The sequence below is a fragment of the Sciurus carolinensis genome, chromosome 3 (assembly GCF_902686445.1).
Source record: "Sciurus carolinensis chromosome 3, mSciCar1.2, whole genome shotgun sequence".
NCBI classification, from domain to species: domain Eukaryota; kingdom Metazoa; phylum Chordata; class Mammalia; order Rodentia; family Sciuridae; genus Sciurus; species Sciurus carolinensis.
Window position 1 is genome coordinate 147,560,631 of NC_062215.1, and position 22,530 is coordinate 147,583,160.

The following is a 22,530-nucleotide window of genomic DNA, read 5'->3' on the forward strand; positions in this document are numbered from 1 at the left end:
ACCCCTGTGCACTCTCCCCAGCAGTAGCAAGCTGTGGGAAAACAGCCATCTCTTTATAAGAAGTACATGAAGAGTAGAGAGATTTGCTCTGCAGTGTGTGAGCTCTGGATATGTACATCACATGCCTGCCTGGGGGGTTGGGTCGGAGAGGGCAGGAGCCTGCCTCTGGATGATCTTACACTCCTTGTGGAGTTCTTCCTGCAGTTCATAGACAACAGGCCCCATAACTGGTTTATCTGATGGTTTTGCTATTAGTGCAGTGGCCTTGAACTCCAGAGCCCATTGGCCTGGGTTTGACTCCTGACCCCTCCAACTGCTGTGGGGGTTTGAGTTCCTCTTTGTGCCTCAGTTTTCCCATACTTGGAACTGGAATATCATAATTTCTAGCTTATAATGTGGTGAGGGTAAAGTAAAAATTTGTTAAAGCACTTTAGCTGACCTGGTAAATTGTAAGCTCTCCATTATTAACAATATGTTGGTGAAAGAACCATTACTTAATAATGTAATTTGTGGGAAACTGACCACCATTTATCCGTCTAGGTTTCTGTAGGAATCTCTTTGTTGTGTGCAGAGATTGGAATCAAGGAAGACACCCTCTCTCTATGTTCCCAGGAGGAGACTAGACTGTGGTGGTTCCCTGAGTTTACCCAGTGTACATCCACTGAGCTGCAGGGCTGGTTCAGCACCAACTGCTGCCCACTTCCAGAGCCCTGATTCACTGTCTGGTGATGGGCCTGCTGTTTGCCTTGCTAGCAAGTTCAAGGCAATGTTGGGGCTACTTCTCTAGGAACCACACTCTGCTCTAAGATCTCACTTTCCGGTAGAGATATAGTGTGAACCACACGGGCAATTGTGAGTGTTCTAGAAGTCACATGAAGAAAAGTAAAAAGGATGAAATTAATTTTAATATTATATTTTATTCGATCCAATCTATCAAATACCATACTTTAAACATATAATCAATATAAACACATTAATGTACTAAGTCTATAAATTCCCTAGTATATTTCACACTTTCAGCACATTCCGACTCAGATTTGTTTTACAGAAAAATGATCTGAGTAGTGGCTGTTTTCAGTCACTTCTCCACGCCATTTGGAGATGGGACTCAAAATTATTTTTCAAAGCTCCTCGGTGGAGTCTGATTAGCCAGAAAGTCAAGTGGATCCCCATCCCGTACCAACTTGGTCATTTTCTTTCTCTAAGCCATAAATCATGATATTTGGCATTTATCTATGTCCTTCAATAATGTTACAATAATTTATTGAATATACTATTAACAGCCCCAAATATGATTTTCATGTATTTTATGATTTTTATGTTTTTACAAAATCATGAGAAAATGTTGCATAAATGGTCTTGAAAATAAAATCATTATTTTAAAGTTTTTCTTATGTCTTTCCTCTGGCTCCCTAAATCCAATTTAAATGAAATGATGTAATACCTAGAACAGGAAAGTGAATCTAAGAGCAGTAATAGATTTCAGAGAAACAAAAGTGAAACTTTATGACTGTCTACACAATAAAACACGGGGAGATAGGAAAGTCATATAGCCATCTGGCATTTTAGTATGTTATTTTAACTTTTCATGTTTTATATGATCACACGGGAAATATAAAATATATATTTTTAAACTTTGATTTGGTAATTGATCAGATTTTCATACATGTTTAAACCTCACCGATTGTATCAATTAGAAATGCTAAAAGAAATGCCAGAATTTCTACTCTTAAAATATATTTTTTATCAAATATGTTTATCTTTGCTTATAAGCTAATAGATCTTCTGACCAGTGTTAATGCATAGTAAGTAAGATCTTTGTGCAGTGGATAGTTCATTTTGATATAACTTTGTGTTTGAAGTGATGGGTGGTAACCATATTTGTGTTTTGTTAATTTTACTTTGGAGAATATTAGAGATGATATATTAAAATGGTGAAATTCTTTTCTTTGTGATTGATGTCTTTTCCTAAGTTTTAACAGTTTTCTTGATCTTCATTTTTCTCTAGGATGTATATAAAAATATGGTATCTATTTTTTTTGTAATACCGTGACTGAAATCTAAATTTTAATTTTAAGGAAAAGCCTCCTACAATTTATTATAAGATCAGCACTTACATTTCTGGTATCTTAATTTTCTATTGATTATTAAAAATGGAACATGCGTCCATGGATTTAAATTCAGTCTTGTGTTGTTTAACAGAGGGGATGCATCTAAATACTGTGTCCTTAGATAGTATCATTGTTGTGGGAACATTATAGATTGTGCTTACACAAACTTGGCTGATATAACCTACCACACACCTAGACCTAGATGTGCACCATTATATATGTGGCCTTTCATTGATCAAAATGTATACAGCATGTAAGTGTAGGTAGACCTCAATAATTGGTCTGTTCCAAGAATGACCTCAAGTGGTAATAGTAATTAGAAACTGGGTTCTTTCCCAAGAAATCAGAGATCCCTATACCTGTCTTGTAGACTTAAATCTCTTGTGATCCACCTATGTTTGGATATGAGCAGTGGTCATGTATAGCAGCAACACACTACTGAGTGTGATGACCAAGCATGATATGAGGGAATTAGGCAAGACTGTTGTCCCTCTCACTCACTGTAGGACCTGAAAAAAAAAATCACAGAATTAGAGGCTCTTCTAGCTGCACTAGAGGTCTGCAACTTGGAGGGCTAGGGTTACACATTGCTGAACCCTGGGCTTGTCATGTGGAAAGAGGTGAAGATATGTTTGCTGGAAGAAAAGTTCCTTAATGATCTAGGTTAAGTCATGAAGATTCAAATTCAGTTGATCTGACTGGCCAGATACAGTTCAAAGGAGAAAAGAGATTCCCAAAAGCTTATGAGCACAGCACAGTTTGATTTTCACTATGTAGAGCACAGGATGCCATGCAGATATGAGGTGTGCTTCTGAACATTCTGGAGGGACCAGGGCCAGTAGGAGGCTGTAGACACTCAAGGAGGACCTGCAGGGCACACTGCAGTTCACCTTCGCCTGTCACAGTTGCCCTGGCATTTGTCCTTATCGGTAGAACCCACGTAGCCACTGAAGTTGAAAACTTTTTAAGGCAAACCGAATTTATGATCTTTTTAGAATAAAACCCTTCAGCTGTTTTCCATAACTGGTACTGTGGCAATTTCCCAACCCTCTATTATACACCAGCCAGCAAAAAAACGTGATTTGGAAAGAGTATTAGAATCCACCTGGAAGTAGAGTCTGGAGAGGCAACTTTCCACATGGAAAAAAAATTAGGATCCTAAAACAGCAGAGAACAGCTCCCTACTATTACTTTTTTTTTTTTTTTAATACTTCATCTTCAGAAATTGCAGCATACTCAAGTCTAGACATCAAAGACCAAATACAAAAACAAATCAAGACTTTTTCACACATGTGTAATTGCAAAATTAGATATGTCCAGAAAGCTGGTCTAGTCAAGTGAAAGACTTCATGACTTACAGGCCCATCCTAACAAATGGCACCAAGGCCAGTTGTCAGTGTTCAATTCTTACAGTTCCATAGGTATACCTTCCTACCTCCCCCATGTGTACACTGCAGCACACTGCAAAATCCATGCAAATACAGTATATGTTTACATAATACAAGAACTTTCATTTGAATGAGAAAAATCAGCCATTCAAAAGTCATCAGGTATGCTTGTAGACCATCTTGCTGGCACTGAGATGACTGAAGTTTTACTCTTGATGACCTGTAAATAGAAACACCTAATTATTTGTTCTTGTACTTCACATGCCATCTCTGTTTGCTGTTAGAGATCATCGGAAAATTATCTTTTACTGGTAACTGTCAGAGGCAGGAACAAGTGAAAAGAAAATTCAGGTATTATTTGTCAACTAGTATACTAACTTTCTCCCATATTCAATTAGAGGACATAGAAATTGCCAATTTGAAGAAATGGGAGGTGTTTTAAAGGGAAGAGGCACACTCTTTGTAGAGGATATAGGAAAGAGCTGCCTTACTGGAAATAAGTACGCAGGGTCACCCCTACGAGTGTGCTGAAATGCACCTGTCAGTGGCAGCACCATTTGGAAACACCTACAAATAAAATCTTATTGTTTTTAATATTTGATAACATATCTGTGTTGATTACTATTGAGAATAATCGGAGCAGTAACAGAGTTAACATTGCATATTGCCTAACTTTCATCCTAAAATCAGCAAAAGGTAATGAATCTAAATTGATGCCTTACTTAAGACCTAGGTTTAAAAGGAGACATCAAAGAACTTTTTGGGAAGAAAATCAGAGAGGGAAAAAGCAGATAATTTTCTTTTTATACTTTAGTGAGTTTTTAATTCTTTTTTAAAAATTTTTTATTTTTTAGATTTGTTCCAATTAGTTATACATGACAGTAGAATGCATTTTGATACATTGTATACAAATGGAGTTCAACTTCTCTTTCCTCTGACTGAACATGGTACAGAATCATACCAGTAGTATAATCATACATGTATGTAGGGTAATAATGTCCATCTCATTCCACCAACCTTCCCATCCCCACATCCCCTCTTCTCCCTTCACTCCACTCTGCACAACCCAAAGTCCCTTCATTCCCCACCCCCATTATGGATCAGCATCTGCATCTGCTTATCAGAGAAAACATTAGGCCTTTGGTTTTGGGGGTTTGATTAATGGATATCCTCCAGCTCTATCCATTTACCTGGAAATGCCATAATTTATTCTTCTTTAAGACTGAGCAATATTCCATTGTGTATATGTTCCATATTTTCTTTATTCATTAATCCACTGAAGGGCATCTAGGTTGGTTCCATAGTTTAGCTGTTGTGAATTGAACTGCTATAAACATTGATATGACTGCATCACTATAGTATGCTGATTTTAAATCCTTTGGGTATAAACTGAGGAGTTGGATAGCTGGGTCAAATGGTGATTCCATTCCAAGTTTTCTGAGGAATCTCCATACTGCTTTCCATAGTGGTTGCACCAATATACAGTCCCACCAGCAATGTATGTTGTCTCCACATCTCGCCAACACCTATTGTTGCTTGTATTCTTGATAATTGCCATTCTGACTGGAGTGAGATGAAATCTTAGAGTAGTTTTGATTTGCATTTCTCTAATCACTAGAGGTGATGAATATTTTTTCATGATTGTTGATCAATTGTATTTAAAAACAGAATTTTTGCAAGTTATCTAAAACATTTCTGACTTCATAGCAAAAGTCAGAAAGAAAACAAGAAAGTGTTTCAGTGGTTCTTAATTGACAAAAAGTATTCAATATGCTAACAGGTAGTATATATTAATAACTTGGATTGATACTTGGCTGTAGCTGCTAACTTCTGAAATAATCTCTTAATGCTTTTAAGTTATTTATTTTCTATTTCAAAAAGATTGAAACTGTATAAAGATATAAGATCTATTTTCCATAATGATGGTGAAAGATTTTCACCATATGAGAGAAACAAAAACACCACATCTTAATGTCGGACATTAGAGCAGGGCCACTTCACAAAGAAGATTGAACAACAAAGGCAGAAAACCTGAAGAGTTTAGGGAAACACAAAGATTATGGTCAATGCTAACAGCCCATTTAGAAACTGGCGATCATAAATTCGTGGTCCTCAGCAATCATGGTGCTGTTATATATTTATTGCTCCAAAAATTTTACATGTCAGTAAAGGGAAACAGGGAAACACAAGGTTAAAAACAGTCATGTACTGATGGAGAGAGAGGCAGAAACATGGCAACTCTAGGTAGTGTGATCAGGGAATCCCTCTTGGAGGAGATGACATTCAAGCTGAGATGTCAGGAAAGAAATAGAACTACTACTATGTAAAGTAACAACATTCCAGATAGAGGAAAAAGGAAGTGTTTGTTTTTATAGCTGAAGCCACTTATGTTTCTCTTTACAGCACTTGGTGTGGTTATATACATGCAGGAAATGCCCAATAAAAGCTTTGGGATAAAGAGAATTGAGATGAAAATGCTTAAATAGGTGCAATTTCCCTTCTCTTACAGTTTTTGACCACCTTTCTTCTTCTCTCTCTCTTTTTTTTTTTTTTAACACAATAAGAAGAAACACAGTTTGGGTGCATTCCCATCTGTCTTTGTCATTTTTCATGTCAATACAGAATGAATAAAAGATTTTACATTGTCTTCCAGAGTTCTCATATCATGCTTATAGAACAATCTAAGTCAAATGCTTAGCTTGAAAGTATTTTTACATTCTGAAATAGTATTTATGATTATGACTGAATGAAACTGTTTACTATGTTGGAAGAGAGCATAAAAATAACACATTGAGAGATCAATTTTAAAACTTCAATCTTTCTCCCCCTCCCCTCCTTATAGGGCATATTCCACTAGAAGCAAGATGGCTGAACTCAATACTCATGTGAATGTCAAGGAAAAGGTAAGATCAAGTTATATGCTGGCTTGCAGAAACTCCAGACTGGATATCATAATCCCTAGCTGGTAAAAACTCAATTACAATGGAAGAAAGGGAAAATGGTTTGGGGGGATACATAGTAAGTTTGTCACACTATTCAACAATTAACAGAAAGAATGATGAGTTGCATTTACTGAATGTATGTTAAACACATTACATTCATTTTCTCATTTGCTTTTAACCATAGCCTCGTGAAGTTGATACTATTGTAAATTTCTATTTTATTGGGGTAGATATCAAGAAGCAGAGAGATAATTGGCAAAGTTCACAGAGTAACTGACAGAGCCAGGATTTCAAGCCAGGCAATTGCCCTCTTCTGCTGAGATTCTTCACCCACTTACTTGGTTACATCTGAGAACTAGGGCATTACATTACCTCCCCAGAAATGGCTTCATCTAGAGATAACCAATGCTTCACCTGATGGCCCCTGGGTAACCTTTTCAAGTCCCTTCCAACCCTGAGAGTTCGTGATACTGAAAATGACCCTTCCTCATCATTTGTTGGAGACTGATTACAGTTCAGAGCCCCTCTAAATCTGTGACACTTCCTCCACCTAGGAAGTCCTTATTTGCCACATACACTACCTTATTTTCTCAGCTCTTAATGACCACAAACTATAGACCATGCTGATAAACCTGTCCAAGCCATTCATCTGGCACCCTAGGAATAGAAACCCTAGAAGTGCTTTGCCTGTGGTCACCCAGGTAAGCAGAACTGGAAAATAGGTCTGCCCATGTTCATACCACCTTCCCCTGGGTACCCCTTGCTCCATTGGACTGCCAATCACTTAAAGGTGGGAGTTTGTCTTCCTTCTCCTTTTATCCCCACCATACCAACAATACAGAGTGAAGGAAGAGAGAAGTATCATTTGTGGAGTTCTTACTATTTTTTTTTTTTTCACTTAGCAAAGGTGCCATGGTCCAAAACACTATTCATGCTGGGGATATGAATGGCACTGAACATGTAGATGAGTTCCTGCTCCCACAGAGCTCACATTTAGGGCAGGGAAGCAGAGAATGAACTCAGGAACATATAAGTGAGCACAGTCATTTCTGACAGTGATAATGACTATGAGGAAAGCATGCTGGGTAATTTGATGGAAGGGAGGCAGGGGAGTTGGCTACTTTACTTGAGTAACCAGGGAAGTTCTTAGAAGAGGTGATACTTGAACTGAGATAAAGGCAATGGGAAAGAAACCCTCATGCAGATCTGAGGGCAGAGAATTGTAAGTAGAGAAAAATGAAAACAGATGCCTAAGATGACCCAGTTGAATATATTTGAAGAGCAAGAGGTCAGTGTGGCCAGAGTGTGGAGGGGAGAGGGGATGGAATGAGAGCTAAGTTCAGAGTGTACTACTTCACCTGGGCCCATGGACCTCCAAGAGACCTGGAATCCAGAGTCCATGAGCTTGTCTGGGGACAAATACATTTTTATCTTAGAATATAAAAATACATTTTTGTCATCACTAACATCTAAAGGAAATTTAGTATTTCCTTCAATAATGAATGTTGGCAAAGAGTAAAAATAAACCTATAGTAACAGCAGCAGGACCTGTTACTTTCACAGCTAGACACCATGAATATTTTCATATCAGATTACATTTGTTACAGATACCATGAAATGTTATTTGTTCATCGGTGCTTCAAAATTACTGTAGTTCTCCAACCTGCTGCTGTATTCTTTGATGTGTTAATGGAGAAGCGCATATTTTACTGTAGCATAAATTTGCTTTTTATTAATATTTTAACTGTATTTCAATGTGAGTAGTTTCTTTTGTAATCATGTGTACTTTATAGTATGAATTCTAACACAGTATCCTGAGAAGGACCCCATAGATTCCCTCACTCCTGGAGGGGGTCTGTGTACCCATAGGCTTAAAAACAGTCATGTAGAGATCTATTCTGGGGGCAAAAGCAAGTTGTTTGAAAATTGTAAGCAGGAGCTCAACTTGGTCTAACAAGCTCACCCTAGCTCCATCAGTGACTATGCTACTTGTTTTGTAAATCCCCTTTTTAAATGGCTTTCTGTTTGATGAGGACACTGAAGCTTGCAGTCAAACTTGGTCAAAGCCAGACTCAGGAAATGTACAAGAGCAGGGATTCAGGCTCAGCCTTGTCTGGTTCTAAGGCCTGTGCCCTTTCTACTGCATGACTGCTTCTCAGGGTTTCCACCAAAATATTCCCAAGAGCACAAAGAACAGACTTGTTACCCCACATCTCTGGATGCAATATTGTTACCCCAATATGCAATATTATTGGAATCTTATGTGTTATCTTAAAAATTGATGCCAATTTTTTTATTCATTCTGATTAGTTATACCTGACAGTAGAATGCATTTTGACGTGTCTTACGTAAATGGAATATAACTTCTCATTCTTCTGGTTGCACATGATGTAGAATTACACCGGTTGTGTAATCATATATGCACATAGGGTAATAATGTCCGATTCATTCTACTATCCCTCCTGCCCCCATGCCCCTCCTCCCTTCACTCCCCTCTGTCTAATCCAAAGTATTTCTATTCTTACCCCCTTATTGTGAATTAGCATCCACATATCAGAGAAAACACTTGGCCTCTGGTTCTTTGAGATTGGTTTATTTCACTTAGCATGATATTTTCTAGCTCCATCCACTTACCAGCAAATGACATAATTTCATTCTTCTTTAAGACTGAGCAGTATTCCATTGTGTATATGTTCCATATTTTCTTTATTCATTAATCCATTGAAGGGCATCTAGGTTGGTTCCATAGTTTAGCTGTTGTGAATTGAGCTGCTATAAACATTGACATGGCTGCATCACTGCAGTATGTGATTTTAAGTCCTTTGTGTATAAACCTAGGAGTGGGATAACTGGGTCAAATGGTGGTTCCATTCCAAGTTTTCTGAGGAATCTCCATACTGCTTTCCATAGTGGTTGTACCAATTTGCAGTCCCACCAGCTGTGTATGAGTATACCTTTCCCCCCACATCCTTGCCAACACCTGTCGTAGGTTATATTCTTGATAATTGCCCATTTTGACTGGAGTGAGATGAAATCTTAGTGTAGTTTTGATTTGCATTTCTCTAATTGCTAGAGATGTTAAACATTTTTTCATGTATTTGTTGATCGATTGTGTATCTTCTTCTGTGAAGTGTCTGTTCAGTTCCTTAGCCCGTTTATTGATTGGGTTATTTGGTTTTTTGGTGGTAAGTTTTTTTAGTTCTTTATACATCCTGGAGATCAATGTTCTATCTGAAGTGCTTGTGGTAAAGATTTTCTCCCATTCTGTAGGCTCTGTGTTCACATTGTAGATTGTTTCTTTTGATACCAATTTTTTACCCATTATATTCCATAATGTATTCCACCTATCATTTTAATATAAACTGTTTCAGCTTATTGATCATTGAATAAACAATAGCGGAAAGTTGTGCCCACTTGATAGCACAGCTTCATATTCTCCCTGACTCACTGTCATATATTCAAGTGAGAATCTGTGTTCCCCAGTTTGAGGCTTTGGGTAAGGTCTAACAGGGCTGACCAAAGATTGACCCCTTCCCAGCTGTATTGATAGATGGATTGAACAGCTCCCAAGCTGGGTTATGGGAAGGAAAAACACTTTATAAATTATTTCATCTTATTTTTATCATTATTATTATTATTATTTTTGTGTATGTGTGGTGCTGGGGATCAAACCCAGGGCTTTGTGCTTGCCAGGCAAGCACTCTACCGACTGAGCTATCTCCCCAGTCTTGGAAAAACACTTTAAAGAATCAAACTCCCTACAAAGCATGACTAGTAGACCTATACGATAGGCTGAGCAGTCAACACTTGAATGTCATAGTTAAAACAGAGTTGGCATCTGGCCAATAGAGGAAAACAGGTCGATCTACCTGCACACAGACCACCATGGTTAGTGTGCAGGTTCCACGTATTGACCACATCCATCCACCTGTCATGAGCACTGTCAGATACCCATGTGAAGCACCACGGTAGATGTTTTGCCATTGCACTTCAGTAGCTTATCAAAATGTTGGCAGTTATTTTGAAAAAGGGTGATGTTTAAGTTGTAAATATTGTCAATCTGCATGACAATGAAAGTAGAGCCCCTCTAACTCAATTAGTGAATTCCATCTTCCCATGTCAAGAGGTTAATAGAATTTTCAACTCAATAAAATAAATCATAATCAACAACTGAAAATTCTGATCATTTATAATTTTACATTGATTTATTTTACTGTACTTGCTTCCTTTAGTTATTAGCTTTTATGGCCTTTTTATGATTAGTTTGTTTCTCAATCTGTCATGCAAAGCAATGACATTTTGAGGCTTGAGAATAATAACTGTTATGTCTTACATTACAAGCTTTTGGAGATTAGAGACAGATCTATGTTGTATTTTTAATACAATATGTAGTCAAGCACTGTGGGAAATAAAATAGATGTCTTGAGTTGAAGTGAGTTCTTTGTTTATCTCCAGTGTGTTCATGATTGGATGGACTAATTAGGAGTAGGTGCTTTGGTGAGGAAATCATTTTTGTCCTCATGCAGCTTTTAGTTCAAAGGAGGAGCTGATAAAGTTTAATATTCAAGACAAGTGAAATTCACAGTGGATACTCTATGACAGTTTTATTTGAAAAGCTCCCTATTGTTGGATTATAACTTTAAGAGTTTCAGGTGGCGGGCTGGGGAGATAGCTCAGTTGGTAGAGTGCCTGCCTCGCAAGCACAAGGTCCTGGGTTCACATCCCCAGCACCGCAAAAAAAAAAAAAAAAAAAAAAGAGTTTCAGGTGGAAACGTGGTTGGAGTCCACGTTCATTTTCCTTCATGTGACACACATGCTCTGATCAGACCCCAGTCTTCTTTGACACTTTCATCTCCTGCCACTTCTTCCCATACCCGCTCAGTCCAGTCAGGCTGAACTTGAATACTTCTGCCTCTGTGCCATTACGAAGACAGTTCCTCTGTATGGGATGTCCTCCTCAGGGACCTGACCTGCACTCACCTTCCTTTGAGGAACTCTTTCTGAACATCTGTCTCTTTCCTCATGCCCTGCCTGAATTTCCTGCCCTTCCTCTGTTCTCTGTCTTATATTTTGGTGGGATTCTCTATATTTTTCACCGATGCTGTTATTTTATGTAGTATAATTGTTAGTTGAATCTCTGTCTCCCTGTGTGAACCTGTGTGTTCCCTGGAAGGCAGTACTGGGTCTTAGTATGCTTGGGATTGACACATAGTTGATTCCCCAGTTAGAGCTAGGTAAAATGAATGGATAGCAAATGAATGAACATGCCTGCTTGAATAGTTAAGTTCTTTAGAGACTACATTTCCCATTCATGATATTTTGCAAAGTCTCAAGCCTTCTTGAAAAATGAAATGTAGGTTAATGGAAATGTCATTTCATTTTAGTACTCTCTTTGCTATTAAAGTGTGTTTTAAATTGCTTCTAAAAACAGAAACTTAGGTTGCTTAGGTTGACTACCTCTGGTTCTGTGGAAAAATAACATCTTTATGAGATGATTATCAAACACAAGTGGTCTCAGGTAAGTTTCACAATAACACCTGAGGTTGTTAGGTGAGTAACCAGCCATATTCTGCCACACCAAAATAAAATAAAATAAATCCCCAAATTTCACTCCATTAAAGAGATATACCAGAACAAAGTCTTTGGGCTAATCAGGGATCTTATATTTAGGACTAACTCACTTTTCACAGCTCTTTTCTGATTTTTTTTAAAAGAAATTCAATGCTAGAAACTCATAGAAAAATTAGTCAATAGTGGCTATTGGATTTTTTTTTTTGCTTGAAACATTTGGGTACTAAATTGATTTAGAGTTTTTTAAATGTAATTCTCAAAGTAAATAAGAAAGGATTATTAGAACTGATATATACAAAATAGAATTTTTAGTCACATGTTGTTCATGCATTATTATGAATCAGTTTAAATCAGATTCAATTCAGCAATAGAACCTAGAGGTGGAAAGTAAAGGGTAAAGCCCATTTGTTTGTAAAATGAGGTTAATATTTTCTGAGTATTCAATTTGGAGTGAGACTCATTCTGATCACGAGAGATTCTTAAGCCACCTTGGGGGACACAGTATCTTTAGGAAATAATGTCCAAATCAGAGTTTGGAGACAGGGGTTGTTAGTTCCCCAATTTCTAGTTGAACAACATGAAGCAAGTCACTTATCTTTTCTTGGCCTCCGTTTCCTGATCAGTAGATTGTACATGATTAAAACACTTGCCTCACAGAGTCATCAAATACAATAGTAAGTGCATAGCTGTTTTATGAACTCTTAGTAATATAAACTATAAATGATCTGTTTATTTTACAATTCGAAAATGCAAAAAAAAAAAAAAAAAGAGCCCTGGTTAAACATTTTGTTTGGAACTCAAAAGTATAAATTTAAATAGAACCAAAATTAGGGGAAAAAAATAAAAGTTCAAATGAGAGAAGAATATAAAAGTGGACTTGACTTTTTCAAACTTTGATATCTATTGCTGAGCTTCACAAAAAATAATTGAGACTAGACAGTATGATGATATGGAAATGGGGAATAGCACAGTCTATAATATCATTGCTGAGCTGTGCCACTTACTGTGAATAGCTTTTAGAGCTGTTAAAGTTATAGAGGTAAATTGGATTGTAAACAATAATTGTATAGTGTCATTAAAATGAAGGGGAAGGAGTAGAGAAGAGAAAGAGTCTCTTGTCCACACTGGGTGCGGAGAGGTGTCATCGTCAGCATTTCTGCAGATGACTGAAATAGAGGGTGTTCATGCCTTTGTGTCCTGGAATCCACAATAGGTGGACAGATGTTTTATTATTTTATGATAAATATATGCCATTTTTTTTTCCTATAACGGTCTTGATCTATGTTTTACCAAGTTCCAAGATGTAGTTCAGATCTTTTCATGGGACATAATATAGTCAGAAAAAATCAAACATTTTATTAAAGAGATTTTAATGAGATGAGCATATAGAAGAAACTCTCATCATACACCTAAAAATGTTAATTCCATTTAATGGAGAATTCATAGCATGGGGTTGGAGATGAATTTTAATGATATGCAGTTGTTTTGAAAGAACTAACCATGCAAGCTTTTGGGCAAATCTTAATTTCATAATTTTGCAGGAGTGTTTAAGTTAATTGAGCCCAACCCCTGGATTCAAACAGCAAAACTTCAGCCGCACAGCTTTCAGATTTCACCATGAATCGATTCTTGTCATCATTTTCTCATAGGAAAGGGTCATTAAATTTCCCTTTCAAAGAAAGGAGAAACATTGACAATAGTTATTGCCTAATGCTTATATACAGAACTGCTGTTATTGTTGCTTGGCAACTAGAAGAGATTTGACAAGGAGTCTAAAGGAACTGAATGAATAAATGGAAATGTCAGCATCAGTTTCAGTGGATAAGAAGAAATTTACTATTGCAGGATTAGCATCACATTGCTTTTTCCAAGCTGCATGATTGGAATGCACAGTGTTTCTCTTCTGCTTCTCTTGCCCACGTCTCCTTCCAGCCTTTCATTGCAGCCCCTTTTTGCACTGTGGCTGAGAGGTATTAGAAGATAGATGGTTAATGCTAAACAACACAAGAGCATGTCAAAAATGAAATTCTTTGGCAGCAGGAAAAAGTAACCTCTGTTGGCAATCCCTTGGAATTTATAGGTACTTTACCAACATTGTAGTTATTTCTCACAATGATCCTTCATATTAAATTATCCAGTTTTTACAGATAAAAAATGACAGGGCTGCAACAATAGTTTCTTCTCTTCTGACCTTGCACTCTGAAAATCTATTCAGATAGATTACATAGATAGACAGATGGATAGATTCAGCACTTAAAAGTAAACTGCTTGTATTAGTATTAAAGCTGCTTTTTTTCTCTATAAGCCATTTTCTCCACAATTTGATTGTAAACTCCTTATAAGCAGATAGGGAATTTTAATTTATGTACATACTTAATAGCTCCCACAGTAGTAATATCATAAACCTTATGTCCCCAAAACATTTGCTAATTAATCAACGTTTAGTTTAATGATTTAGTCAAGAGTCTACAATAGTAATTCTCAACTCATAGAGCGGAAGAAGGAGGTGGTATATGCTCCCTGGGTTGGGACAAGTATTAGAATGTCAGCTATAATTAGAAAAAGGAAAAAAAGAAAGCATAATTATGTTCATTTGAGTCTTCCAAGAAACAGATGCCAGGATGAGAAGCGATTAGAAGAGATGTATTGGGACAGGAAGAGGGTAGTGCTTATCAGAGATAAAGAAGAGACAGCAGGCAGGAACAGTTATGGAGTGCACTCAGACTTCCATGCACGTCTGACATCTTTGAAAGGAGGGGGAGAAGAAAGGGAAATCGAGTGGAAAGAATCTCAAACTTGCAATACAGTGCTAAGAAAGTTTTGGCAGGTTAATGGGGTGTGTTCAGGGCATGTTGACCACTGGAGGATTCCCACATCCTTCAGAAATCAGCATCCACTAGTACACACCACCTCAGTAATTGACAGGGGCATCCTGGGAAGAGTATGGCTAGGGTGCAGATGTACTGCCCATAGGGGTACAGCTGGGCTGTCAATCAGCTATTTCCTGCATATTTCCATAGCCTCCATAATACTCAAGAGTCCCACAAAATTCTATGTTGAAAAAGGATATTGAAATACGTATTTTGGAATTTGATCATATGAGAAAAGCATGAGAATTTGATGTTCAGTGAATAAAATCATTGAGTGAATAAAAAGGTTGAGATGCAGTGTTCTAAATTAATTAGTAAATTAAAATGCAGTCTCTAGAATTTTAGACTAGTGTAGGGCATCTTCTCAACTTCTAGGGTAAACAATGATTTAGTAATCTTATCTTGTTTTACATTAAAAGGATACTGTTTCCTTTCTTCTTTCTTTCTTATTCTTTTTCTTGTTGTTGTCTTCATTATTACAATACTGGATTGAACCCTGGGGCTCTCTAAGACTAAGCTACATCCCCAGCCCTCTTTAAATTTTGTTATTTTGAGATAGGGTCTCATAGAGTTGACCAGCCTGGTTTCAAACTTGTGATCCTCCTGCCTCATCTCTTGAGTAGCTGGAATTATAGGCCTGCACTTTTTTTTTCCCCCAGTTCTTGGAATAAACTCAGAGCCTTGTGCATACTAGGCAAGCATCTCTATCACTGAGCTACATTCCCAGACCTAAAAGTGCACTTGTTACTAACCACATTTAAAATGACAAAGAAACATGTTAATTCTACTGAAAAACTATGTCCTTTGATACATAACTGACTTGTCTTTATCTGCCAACTGAGGAATTCATGTGGCCTCCAGAATCCTCTCCAACTGTAAGATTAGGTGAATCCAAAGTCTTTCCCACTCACAAGCACTGTGATAGACCAGAACAGGGCCCTGTGCCACAGACAAGAGACCCTCAGCATTAGCCTTAGTCTTGAAATAAAGTAGCTGCCTTGGTTTGAGTATGGTACATAACGACTCTGCATGTCAGTTTCTTACAAAATGAAAGAATTTATTACACTATCTCTTGGGTTCATTTATGGTTCACCTGTACAGTATTCCTGATGCCTGTTTTTGGGACCCTTTAGGACTTTGCTCCTTAATCTTGGAAGATAATTATTGATAAATATGTGCTAAAATGGTGATTGAGGATCAACATAACTTAATTTTTTAAAAATTGTGGTAAGAACAGGTACAATGCTTCTGGAACTTATTCACCTTGTATGAATGAATCTCATATGCATTTCCCCCCAATTTCCAAGCCTTGGAAGCCACCATTTTATTCTCTGCTTTTATGAGTTTGATTATTTAAGAAACTTTTATAGGAATCCTGCAGTGTGTGTCCTGTGACTGGCTTATTTTTCTTACCATAATGTCCTTAAGGTTCACCCATGTTGCCATGTTGTTGTATATTAAAAGATTTCTTTCTTAAGATTGAATAATATTTCTCTCTATGTGCATATCACATTTCCTTTATTCATTCATCCACTGATGGACAATCATTACTATTTTTTTTTTACTTATGGCTTAAACTGTCATTTTAGTTATTAGACTAAAGTTGAATGTACAAACTAATTTTGATTCTTTTTACTTTCCTTAGAGGAAAAGTGAACAACACAAAAAATCATTGAGAAAACTAGATCTGGTCAGTCAGATGATTACTTTGATTTATATTTATAATTGGTCAAATTCATTCAATAAAAATGATATGAAAGTGAATAAATATCAACATCATTAGCAATTAGAGAAAAGCAGATCAGAATTACCCTAAAATATCATCTCACTTAGAATAGCAGCTATCAAAAATACAAATAATAAAAAATGTAGGAGAGGATATGAAGAAAAAGGAATACTTTTACACTGTTGGTGGGACTATAAACTAGTACAACCACTATGGAAAGCAATATGGAGATTGCTCTAGAGACTAGGCATGGAACCACCATATGACTCAACTATACTACTCCTTGGTGTTTATCCTAAAGAAGTAAAGTTATCATGCTAAAGTGACACATGCATACCCATGTTTATAATTACACAATTCATAATAGCCAAACTACGGAAGCCAGCATAGGTGTTCATCAATGGTTGAATGAATGAAGAAAATGGATATATATACACAATGGAGTTTTATTCAGCCACAAAGAAAAATGAAATTATGTCATTTGCAGGAAGATGGAGGAACTTGAGACCATTATGTTATGCTAAATAAGCCAAACTTAGAAGAGCAAGGGTCTTACATTTTCTCTCACATGTGAAAGCTGGGGAGGAAAAAGGAAAAGAAAGGTGGTAGTGATTTCATGAAAATCAAAGGGAGATCAGTAGAGTAGAGGAAAGGGATCAGGGGTGGGAGGAGAGGAAAAGGTGGAATACTGGGGAATGATATTGGCCAAATTATATTGTTATATTATATGCATATTTGAATATGTAACAACAAATCTTACCATTATGTACAGCTATAGTGCACCAATAAGGAAAATATGTACCAAAAAAAAAAGAAAGAAAAGAAAGTGAATAAGCACCTCTTAAAGAAGAAGTATATCTCTGGTTTCTATGGTGTTCAAGGGTGTTTAAGTGGTCTGCTTCCTCCACACCATAGTGAAGAAATATCCGAAGTTAACATGATGTGTTGATTAAATTAACTTCCTGGTTCTAGTATTGACTAAAGGGTAATTAACTTTTTTATTCTAGTATTGATTAAAAGGTAATAGTGACTTAGATCTTTATAGTACTCTTTATCTGGAAAGTCTGTGAATGAGCAGGGGAAACACACACACACACACACACACACACACACACACACACAAAGAATGGATGTCAATAATTACCATCCCCTTCCCCAGTGGGTAATTTAAATCCTAAATAAAATGAGCAAAGATTTTACTGAATATTCTGTTAGAAGCAGAAGATAAATATCTACTGTCATTAAAATGTCAAAAGCAAAATATCTTGCTTTTTTTTGTCTTTAGTAACAAGTCTAAACATGAAATTCATCAGAGATAGTGGTCACACAGAATATTTACCTAAATCTTAAAACTATGTAGGTATGAACAGCTGAAAACAGACTTCTGATGGACTCAGAGACTCACCTGGCCCTAAAATTATATGCAAGTCTAACTGGTAATTCTGGGGAAATAGAAAGAATCAAGCACAATTATAGAAAACCTGCAGGTCTGCACAAAATAATGCTAGCTAGATGGGTGAAATGAAATGTGTATTAAAGCATTGCTTGTCTCAGTGTAAATTAAAGGGACTGTTACCAATAGCAACCATTTCATATAATTTCAAGTGTCAGACTGAAGATCAAAATTCTGATGTGAAAAAATTGATCATGGACTTAATTAAAAGACTTAAGATACTTTGTTTATTTTATTTAATTATACTAATTCTTTAGATAGGATTAAAGTCCATATGAATATATCTTACTCTACAAATTATCAGACTTATTTCTAGGAGTTAAAGAAGTTATATCTAACGTAAACTATTGATTTCCATTTTGTGTTTTAAAAACTGTTAAATTAATTTGCTTTCTTTGAAATGTTCAGTGTCTTGCCCAAGTATAGACACAAAACAGATTGAAAGAACTCTGGGTTGTTGCTTTCATTATCTTTAACCCTTTGAAGCAGATGGTATTCTCCAAAGACAAATACAACAGTATCTTCCCCATTAAGAGATGGAGTCTCTGACCCTCCCCCTATAACGGGGTGGGCTAATGGAGCTGGCTGAATAGTATAGTAGGAGGACTTCAAATCTAGGTGATTCTGCTCTTCCTTATGAATTGGATACTTCTTGGAATGCTTGGGTGCCATGTAAGCAACCTGACTATTCTAAAGCCACCAAACTATGACGAAGGACAGACTAGCCCAACAGGAAAAACCATGTGGAACAGCCTTGTGACTACAGGAAGAAAGAGATGCCCAGTCAGCCCTTGTGCACTAGCATCTCTCCCCCACCATCTGCCTGCATGAGAGACCCCCAAGGTGACTCACTCAACAGAACTCCTCTCGAATTCCTGACTCACTGAAGCAGTGAAAAGTCACAGACTAAGCCACAGGGTGTGGGGTATGCAGCAGGAGGTAACTGGAGGGAGAGGGGATAAATACCTCTCCAACAGTTTTGATTTAAAGAAAGGAATACTGTTCTGAACTATAACCTATATTTTTAAAATCATGATATTGCATAAATAATGGGAGCGTAACAGTACACTCAGGTAAATGAGCTGGGAGAGGAGCAGTTAAAACCTAAAAAGAGGTTTGTCCTATAACACCTGCTTTTCTTTTCCTTGCCCACTCTTCCTTAACAATCTGTGACTTCCATTATATTATTCACTCATGGTTCTCCATTCTGATTGGACGTTAAATCCATGATAAAAACGTTTTTTAAAAAAATGAATGCTAACTTTGTGATTGTCTAGGGAACCCAGGTATATGTAAAATTTTTTAAGTCACCAGGTGATCGCAGTTTGCAGCCTGGATTGAGACCCACCGTTTGATGCCAACAATGCCTGAATCTTTATCAGTATCTCAGTTCTTCCTCTGTTTTCCAAAATCATAGATTCAACTGCCTTCTATATCTGGACATGGATGACTCGTAAGTCCCTCAAAAAGTAAAACTAGTTTGCCCCTGAAGCATAGTGCCCCATCTCCACCACAACTTCTTTCTCAGAAAATTACCCCACTGCTCACATAGGTACTCAAGCCCCAAATCTGGAGTCATCCATCTACATTGCTTTTATCTTCCTTATTCTTTACACTTAATTAAACACAAATCAATTGCTTCCTTCCAAATACTGTGTGAGTCCTTCTCTACACTGTCCCATCTTGGTCCATTTTCTCTGCCCTGGATACTACATTAGAATTCTAACCAGCATTCTTTTGTTCTCTTCCCACTCATCTATAAAGAGGCCAGAATGACCTTCTTAAATAGTCAATATTCATCCTCTTCTCCTAAGTAAAACCATTCAAGGACTTGCTCTTAGTATAAGGCTCAAAATTGTCCTATGTCTTAAAGGACCTTGCGCACCCTTCACCCCATTCCTTGTCTCCAGCTTCTTCTACAGTCCCCTCTATTTTAACACCTGATCTCACACATGTCTGTTCCTTCTTTCAATGTCTTGACCAAATACAGATTGACAGAAATGTGGGTGTACACTCCTCCTGAAATACTCCATGTCTTCTCCCTTTTCCTTCCCCTGACTTAATGCTTCTCACCCTACATTCTGTTTAAACTAATTTCAATCCTTAGGGCTTCCCTGACTTTCTAGGTTAAAATCAGTTTCCCCTCACAGACAACAGAGCACCTTCGTTATCACATTCGTTATCACATTCGTCAAACATCTGTCTTCCTAAACTATAAATTCCAGCGCAGGTCAGGGTATGTATGTGTCACGGCTTATGGTCCAGCTTTGGAGTCTGTACATTGTGACTGATTGAATGAATGAATAAGTAAATGAATGTGAATTAAAAAATCAATATCAACTCTGGGAGTGTGGTAAATACTCTGGCCTCTGTACTCAGCTGTGGCCTGTAAAAATTCACATCAGCAATTTGGCTCTGGCCTATGTGAAATTCAGACCAACAAATCTTCTAAGGTACAGAAGATGTCAACTAATTTTTTAAATGATACAAAATTGGAAAGCCTGACTAGTTCACTGCCTGTTTATGGGAGCAAAATGTGAGGTTCCAAAAGATAACAGCAGGCTAGAGTAATGAGTCAGAACTTATATATTGAAATTTTTAAAAATGGTGTCAAAATCCTAGCCTTATAGTCTAGTCATTGCATAAGTATAGGACCAGGGACACTTGTCACAGAAACAGTCTGGGGAGAATTAATGCAAGTAAGTTCCCTTTGAGCCAGTAATTGATGTGGCTCCCAAAAGTGCTAATGTCATTTTAGACATTTTCATAGATAAGTAGGACACCACCATGCAGACACTTGTCCCTCAGTCCTAATCTAACCCAACCTCTTCTGGAACAATGTGTTTCATTTATGGAACCACATTTTAACAGTAAACATTCAGGAGAGCTCTGCCAGATGGTCGAAGTTTGGGAATCCAGCTTATGAAAAACTACTGAAAAGCATATGTTTACCCCAGAAAGATGGAATTCTGGGGAGCACTTCTTAGTTCTTGTACACCAGAAGGCCAAGACTGGCAATACCTAACATCCCCTTTCTGGCCATGTCCTTATCATTGACCTCTCATTCTTTTTTTCTCAACTGGATCTCTCATCCCTTCTCCTCTCTCTTGTCTCCCAATCCATCATTCCCCTCGTAGACCCCAGGTGCCTTCATCAGTTCCCCAGAGGGTAGCCAACCCCCAAATCCTTGAATCCTAAGACCTACCACTGTGCTCCTTGCAGTTTGTAACCTTGGGCTGTTCTTTCCCTCTGCTCCTGCTTCTGGCTCATTAAGAACTTGCTGGGGAAAACCATGCCAACTGGCTCTATGACAGATTTGTGCTGTCCAGCACTAGTGGACCTTCAGGCCTACTCAGCCCTCTTTCATTCACCAAGGCCATTTCCGATCTCATTCCCATGGGGGATGCTCTAAACCTTTCTCCACTTTTTAAGCCCCAAAGCACTCTAATGCTCTCACTCAGAGGAATGACTTCCAGAGATTTTCCTCTCTACAGTCTCAGATTTTTATTGTTTCTTCACTTTCCCTTTCTCCCCTTTCTTCCTTTCTCAGAATTCTGAGAAAGAGAGAAAAGAATCTCCCCTCCCTTCCAAAGTTTGCTTTTCCACATGAACATTGATGCCATTTTCTCTCATTTCCTGTGGGACTTGGTTCCATAATTTATCTCCCCTCTCTCCTCTCTTCAATTGCTTTCCCACTGCTGGTTCCTTCCTTCCATCGGTGAACGTGTTCCAGCACTTTGGGGAGATACCTTGTGCAGGGAGTGTTTTAAGATGAATTGGAGAGAGGGGAAACTAAGCCAGAGGACCCACTGAGGAGGTTTTTATCCCAGAGTCCAGGTGAAAAACAAAAGGAACCTGAAAGAAAGAACAGAGAGTAGGTGAGATTCAGAGAGGTTTTTATTATCAGAATGACTCCAGTTCTTTTTTTGTGTGTGTGTGCCTTTGCCTTACTTTCCTTACTGTTTAGTTAGCTCCTTGGGGCAAAGATTGTGTCAGATTCACCTCGCTTTTCCTCACAAAATCTGACTTGAATAAGTGAATAGCTAGAATTCTCCCAAAACCTTTGGTGGGGAAGGCTGCCAACTGGAAGGTGTGTGTGTGTGTGTGTGTGTGTGTGTGTGTGTGTGTGTGTATTAAAGAGAATAATTGGGGGGCTGGAGGTGTAGCTCAGTGGCAGATCATTTATTTGCCCAGCACACATGAGGCTGTGGTTCGCCCAATCCCCAGCACCACATATATACACTCACAAACAGCACAGAAGAATAAAATACTTAAAAAGAGGGTAATTTGTGAATTTGGGAACAACTTATCTGTATTAGGAGGAAGAAAGATTTGTTTCTCAAAGAGTGGTCCATTGTACCAGCTGCCTGTTGCCACTGTAGCAATTTGTCAAGGGCCGTGACTTAAAACATATTGATCATCTTAGAATTCTGGAGGTCAGAAGTCTGATTGGGTCTCACTGGAATTCA

General features: G+C 37.7%; 1 protein-coding gene across 1 annotated transcript in view; it reads left to right on the forward strand.

The window, feature by feature from the left end:
• Positions 1-22,530, forward strand: part of Spats2l (spermatogenesis associated serine rich 2 like) — a 159,553-nt gene that overhangs the window by 69,160 nt on the left and 67,863 nt on the right. Inside the window, 1 exon segment of the mRNA XM_047543734.1 lies at positions 6,342-6,402. Within this exon segment, the coding sequence (XP_047399690.1) occupies positions 6,364-6,402 (39 nt within the window). The 5' untranslated portion in view covers positions 6,342-6,363.